The following is a 6,568-nucleotide window of genomic DNA, read 5'->3' as shown; positions in this document are numbered from 1 at the left end:
AACAGATGTTAGCAACTGTGTCCTGAAAGGTACTTGTAAATGCAAGCGCTAGCAATTACATTCTATGATAGCTACTTCCTGTCATGTCACTGTCCTGTTCATCATAGCTACTGACCATTTCCTTGGTGCTGAAATACCGGTGATTCTGTAACTGAAAACCCGAAGACGATCTTTGTCATGGTTGATTGATTGAATTTGCATCCTTCCCATATTACATTTGTATACTGTTCTCTGCATATACTGCATGTTACCCATTTTCAGCTTGCTATCACAAAATACCATACAAAGAGTAGCAGAAATACAGAAGTGATTTACCGAATGTGTGATGCATCGTCCATCAGAGAACAGCAGGGAGAAGGGGTGGTCCACATCCAGCAGCACAGTGAGGGGCAGGGAGGACATGTTCCTCAGCTCCAAGGGCTGGTGCTGAACCTCAAGCACATCCTCTGGGTTCTGTACAGATACAACACGACATTAAACAACCCGCTACTACATTACAGAAACACATAAGATATTTTAAGGGAAGTACACTAGAGAATTCCTAGCCTAAAATTCACTACCTGTGATAAAGGAATATCAGAAGTCAGTTTCATTTTATGTTCGTTATACATTTTGTATTTGTTACTTCAACCTGTATTTATGTTTTATGTTCTTGAGCAAAGGATCTTATAAGCACATTATGTGCTTGCTATCTAATGCTCACAAATCCTCTCTCTCTGTCTTTCTCTCTCTCTCTCCGGTTAAACCATGTGAATAAAATAAGTTATTTCAACACCATACATAAAACATTGTCACATTGTATTGCAGCAGGAGAAACATACTTTGTCTATCCTGAAGTTGATGTTGCGAGTGGAGAGATCCAGCAGTGGAGCGATGAACTCCACATTGATGTCCATCGTCATGATGTGCTCCTTCCCGCTGGTCTGACCAATGATAGCATGGCACAACATACGCTCCCGCAAGATCTGGGGCCTGAGGTGGCAAGACATGACAGTTCTTTAGATATCTCAAGGATGTATTGTAAACAGTTGTGTTTGCTTGGTATAAAATTGCTAACATGCAAACGTTTGTGAAACAAATGGCTAAGATGTAACTTACTTTTTTGTCAGCCCCTCCAACATGACATCAATGGTTTGTCCCGGGTTCAGCTCCATACGGTGGGGTTTCAGGTGGAAGATGGGTTCACTGGTCGGACCATTCTGTCAGGGAGGGGAGGTGTCATAAGTACAACTTTTGACATGAAAAAAAATGTATCTATTCATTCACCCCTGATTTATATATCCATGAAACTCCAGAAGTAGGCACACCAAATGTTACAATCAATAAGAAGACTGGAAGAAGATGGTATATGATAGGAAAGGAGCATGCATCAAAGAGAATTTATCAGAGCTGTACCTGGTTGTTGTTGGAAGTGTTCCTGCGGATGCGGTACATGGGGAACCCCTCGGTGTGCCAGAACAGTTGCTGGTGCCGCCGGCCCTTGTTGGTCAGCTGGAAGTGGTACTGGCAGGGGCTGTCACTGTAGCACAAGAACAGCACTATATCAGCACCATGGCCAGTAGCTGTCACATACCATACTTCTACCTTTCACAGGATTATAAAAAAAGTAAAACATGCCTGATGCTTAAAATCGAAATACCTCATCACTGATATAGAGAGGGATGGATTTTCACAGGAGTGCCACTAGTGAAGAATAGCTGACAGCTGTGTGACTTACCTGAAGTGTGGGCCCAGGTGAACGGCAGGTGTGATTGGAGAGTTGGCTACAATGGTGGTGCCGTGTCCGTAGGCCTGGACCACGATGGTACGCGGCTGGCTGCTGGGGTACTGGATGTACAGTTTGTCCTTGAACCTGATGCAGTCGTCCAGGTGTGCTGTGAGGACCAGCTCCTGGGCAGACTCCGGAGGAATCACGCCTTCCTGTGGCTCAACCCGCCACACAGACCCCGGCCGCATCTGTAGGGCAGGAGAGGAAACAACAGGCTTGTCTGTATCTACATAGTGAAGTTGTCAAAATGTTCATCCTGTGGAATTACAAAGTACGAGCTGAGCATGCGTATAGCTGCTGCAATTAGTAAGATGGACATGGGACATGACCTTGAGAGTAGCTACTAAAGTCTTTTCTACAGCTACATTTTGCATATGTATTTACATGCACTGTGTCTATTTTACTATACAAATATATTGCATCAGTCACACCAATCAAGACAGAGCAAAGCACAACATCTTCTATACTGACCATTTGTGCAGAGAAGGGTGCTGGTATCAGTGACTCGTTGGACAGCTGTACGGTCCTGTGCACATCTGTCAGCACCTGGATATCTCCCCAGTCGAGCTCTGTAGGTGCCACATGCACCACTGGTCCCTCTCCCACACAGCACACATGCACCTGCTGTATACCACAAATACAGCATTATTAAAAACAGAATCATCAAGTATGATCATGTCAACTGCTACAATTTTGAACACATCATTAAGCTGGCAGAAGTAAAATTACATCCAGCATGTGAAATCCAGCATATTTATGTTTACCTAGAAAACATATTGTTTTTGCTCTGTTTCTTTTTTTTCTCCAAACAAATAAGGTCAATGACCAGGACCAGGCTTCTGTCACTATGGTAACTGGCATTGGGTTACATATTGTTGCAATTGCCCTGCAGAACTGAGTTCAAGAGGGGCTGCATGGTCACCATATACATGAGTGTGTTTGAATAAGAATGAACAAAACAGTAGTTTGTTGAGCTGGGCCATGTGAAGGTAAACATGATTACCTTTCTAGTTTGGATTTTTTTTCTTGCTTTGTTGGTGCTAATAGGTCACCTAATCAGTACAAAGGTTAACCATATGTAAAGCTCCAAGAAAATTACCATAGGAGGGTCCTGGCTGCCAAAGATGTGGATGTACACGACTTCCTCAGCCTCGTTGAGCTGCTGTGCTGTACATGTAAGGGGGATCTCTGTCACGGTGTGGGGCTGCAGAATCCCCCGCCACTGGGAGCTCTGGTACGTCAGGGTGCTTGAATCATCCACCGCCTGGTGTTAATGGCAAAAAAACAGACATGAACATACTGATTACACATTATCAGAAAGTGTATTGGAAGACTATAATTTATTTTAGGAATGATTTTGAGTTTAAAGTAAATGTTGTTGCATTGTTTGGTGATTAATCAAATGCAATTCATTCACTCTTAAACCACCATGCATTAAACATTTATCATATTTCCTATGTTCTGGACCATATGTCTATTAATCTTTACATTGTCCAGATGAAGGCATATAGAATGATATAGGATGTTTGTTATTTGTATGGTATCCTGGACTGACCTGTGGTATGATGTCGTACTTAGCAGGCAGTTCTGTGTCGTTCAGGATCTTGATGCTGTGTTCATAAGGGAAGCCCAGGAAACAGCGCCCAAAGTCCAGTATAGGAGTCACCACAGCCAGGGTTGGCACTATACACCTGTGGAAAACAACATCACAACTATTAAGCATATGCTGTATCAGCAGTCTGTATATGTATGAGTCAGTTATATATATAGGATTTCTCCAGGTAATTGATATCATACGACAAATCTAATGTATTTCCTAATGTCCGATTTGAAGAGAAAACCATTAATAATTTCTTTAGCAATTTTGTTTGTTTGAAGCAAGCTCACAATGTTAAATTCCATCAATAAGTTCATTTTTGCAGTACATGTATCTCTTAAAATATACATACTTGGCCACTATGGGAAGCATGAGGATGCCCTGGCCTACACCCTGTACATCCACCACCAGCATGGAGTCATATTTCTTCACTGTGTTGGACACCAGGGTCACCTGTGAACACAACAAAGCATAAGTACACACTATTGACTTGACTTAACATGTAGCAAAATATAATTATAAGCTAGTATGGAACAAGGCAAAGATTTAAAACTGATCATGAACGGAATAACAAGATCCTTTTTCTGTGCTTAACACAGCTGTAACTGGTAGTTTATACACATAAATGAGTTTTTACTAATTCCAACACTGTTCTAACACACCAGTCCCTCATGTTACTGACCTGGACCCTGACTTGGCTCTGTGCAGGGATAGTTCCACTGGAGGGTACAATGATGAATTCCTGCAGTGCAGTGGACACACTTTGGTTGGGATGATGGTCGCTGGCGTGAGTTCCCTCCTCCAAGTCCAACAGACTACAAATGCTGCGTTCCCCGGTACCGTCTCCCGGTACATGAAGGCTGAAGGTCATGGGCACCAGGGCTGTGTTTACTATGGTACAGGTCTGGGTGTGCTGGAAACCTGATGATGAAGAACAAGAAATATTACTTTTTATCTACTCTCAAATGTGATCAAGTTGTACAGAAAACTTCACTGCCAAAATAGATTAAATTGTTTACTTGAGATTCCAATGTAATCTGTTTTTTCTCTAAGTACTTGTCAGTAATACTGCACTACTTACCATAAGACACAACTCCAAAGTTCAGTCGTGGAACATCAAAATGGAATGTGGGTCCAATGACACATCCCCTGTAAAACACAAGCCCCGGGTAATGAAGTGTCTGGTAACCAGTGTGAAATGACAAAAAAGGTGTCTCAGAGATCTTTCTTCTCCATAATCATTACAAACACATGAATACTCATGACATCAATGCCATCAAGTCACATAATTGATTTTAAGACAGTTGCTCTTTACCTGAAGGACAGCTTCAGCCTATGTGGGGAACCATCAATGGCTACATAGAAGTCTTCCTGGAAGTCACCAAGTGTTGCAGACCTACAAGATACAAAACAAAAGCACAACATTACCGGTATTGTAAAATATTTGAGTAGCACACTGAAAAGTCATTTTATGATATCTAAGATATACCAAGTAAATCTGTCGATGACATATCACCATTGTTACAAATAAATTAAATCATAAACTGTAATCTACGAGTAATTCAGTAATAAGTACAAACCTGAAGGTAATCTGTATGGCCTGGTGTCCATCAGGTAGAACAATGCCCTCTGTTGGGTTGAAGGTGAAGCACAGGCCAAAATGTGTGTTGTTGGGAAGGATGCTGAAAATGGCATCGATGTCACCCTTGTTGGCAAGTACAACCTGTGAGGAACAGGAAGAATATACAACAGTCAGACCCTCAAGAATTTATACAGAGTGTTTTTTATGAGATGTATCACATTTTCTATAAATGGCCAAAATAACAGAGTAAAAAGTTATTTTGATGATGAACATAACAGCAGCATGAAGTACCGGCTACATATCAAGGTTTCTCACCTCGTAGGTGTGAATGGACCCTACAAAGATGTTTCCCATGTCCAGCTGCTCAAAGGAAAACTGCACGTTTGGGCCGATTCCGTCTCCCCGTAGTCTGAGCGGCAGACGGGCCTCCCTGCCCGTGATGTCCAGGTACGCCACCTGCTGATACGTCTTCGCCTCCTGCGGCTTAAAGATCACAGAAACCTCGGCTGATTGGTTGGGCCAGATTTCCCCCTCCAGAGGCTCGATCTGGTAGACGTCATCGGCGAACAGCATGCTGTCTCCTGAGACGATCCTCCGTCTGTTCTCATAGGTCCTCGTCAACAGGGACATCTTGTCTCTCAGAGTGGGGTCGGTGATGCACTCCTCCAGGAAGCGCTCTCTCTCCACAGACTCCTCGTGAGACAGTTCTGAGCTGTAGTGGGTTCTCTGTTGACTCTCCTCCTCCACAGTGGCAAACAGTTTCCAGTGGTAGTGAACGATGACATCGCTGCGGTTCACGATGTTGATTGTTCGTTGGTTCGCCATGGAGATGTACGTGTTCTCAATGCGGAGAGAACTCTTATCCAGCCGCACGTTTGCATTCAGTGCAACCCCGTGTAGCTCCACAAAGATTTGTTCACCTGAGGTGGGATGAATGTATCTATTTTTAGAGCCAAATACATCAATACGACAAATTAATGTTTTAAGCATCTTAGATCATATCAGAACTGTGATTTGGTATACTACATCATTCCCATCTTTGCAAATAATCAAATAAGCTAGAAAAACATTTGAATCTTACATTAAGCAGTTGATGTACACAGATTAAACAACTCTCCCAGTGTGGTGTGTTTTCTCTTACCTGTGTCATATGTGAGCACCAGGTCTGCTACGTGGTCCCCTGTGGTTGGAGCTGTGAACTCTACTGTCACCTGCATGCTCTCTCCCACAGGCAGTACACCACAGGCCGGACTCACACTGAAGGGTCTGTCATAGCAAACAAGACAATCAGGTCAAAATATTCCTACATCCCAGCTTTTAAAGAACTAATTCACACAGACCTTTCATATAAAAATTTGCAGTAGAGCATTGTTACAAAAATTTCATTTTTTAAGAGCTTGCACAGAAAAAGTACTACCTGAAAATAATCTCAAACTGTATCAATAGGATGACAAGGAAAACAACCACTTGCATCTGTTTGCCTTCAAACAAGACCCTGGCACTCTTTACCTTTGTGCAGCTAGAGAAAAGGTGGCGTCTTTGTTGCCAATGTTTCGGACCAGGAGAGTCTGTGTCGCCGTGTGTTTGACTGGCCAGGCAGAGAAGTTGACATAGTCAGGGA

General features: G+C 42.8%; 2 protein-coding genes across 2 annotated transcripts in view; both read right to left on the bottom strand.

Annotated features, from left to right (window-relative positions):
* LOC109473699 (E3 ubiquitin-protein ligase ZNRF2-like) overlaps positions 1 to 6,568 on the bottom strand; it is a 17,167-nt gene that overhangs the window by 4,715 nt on the left and 5,884 nt on the right. The gene's annotated exons all lie outside the window — the stretch shown is intronic.
* Positions 1 to 6,568, bottom strand: part of LOC109473376 (hydrocephalus-inducing protein homolog) — an 8,928-nt gene that overhangs the window by 2,176 nt on the left and 184 nt on the right. Inside the window, exons 2-16 of the mRNA XM_019773237.1 lie at positions 6,089 to 6,213; positions 5,263 to 5,867; positions 4,946 to 5,088; positions 4,681 to 4,761; positions 4,447 to 4,514; positions 4,048 to 4,286; positions 3,718 to 3,818; positions 3,324 to 3,459; positions 2,868 to 3,032; positions 2,240 to 2,392; positions 1,718 to 1,956; positions 1,396 to 1,519; positions 1,099 to 1,199; positions 822 to 972; positions 316 to 453 (exon numbers count right to left, since the gene is read on the bottom strand). Of these exons, the coding sequence (XP_019628796.1) occupies positions 316 to 453; positions 822 to 972; positions 1,099 to 1,199; positions 1,396 to 1,519; positions 1,718 to 1,956; positions 2,240 to 2,392; positions 2,868 to 3,032; positions 3,324 to 3,459; positions 3,718 to 3,818; positions 4,048 to 4,286; positions 4,447 to 4,514; positions 4,681 to 4,761; positions 4,946 to 5,088; positions 5,263 to 5,867; positions 6,089 to 6,213 (2,569 nt within the window). The remainder of the gene's footprint in view (positions 1 to 315; positions 454 to 821; positions 973 to 1,098; positions 1,200 to 1,395; positions 1,520 to 1,717; positions 1,957 to 2,239; positions 2,393 to 2,867; positions 3,033 to 3,323; positions 3,460 to 3,717; positions 3,819 to 4,047; positions 4,287 to 4,446; positions 4,515 to 4,680; positions 4,762 to 4,945; positions 5,089 to 5,262; positions 5,868 to 6,088; positions 6,214 to 6,568) is intronic.

The sequence above is a fragment of the Branchiostoma belcheri genome, unplaced genomic scaffold, assembly GCF_001625305.1.
Source record: "Branchiostoma belcheri isolate BF01 breed outbred unplaced genomic scaffold, Haploidv18h27 scaffold3, whole genome shotgun sequence".
In the NCBI taxonomy this organism is placed as follows: domain Eukaryota; kingdom Metazoa; phylum Chordata; class Leptocardii; order Amphioxiformes; family Branchiostomatidae; genus Branchiostoma; species Branchiostoma belcheri.
Note: the sequence above shows the minus strand (reverse complement) of the source record. Positions and strands in the feature narration are given on the sequence as shown.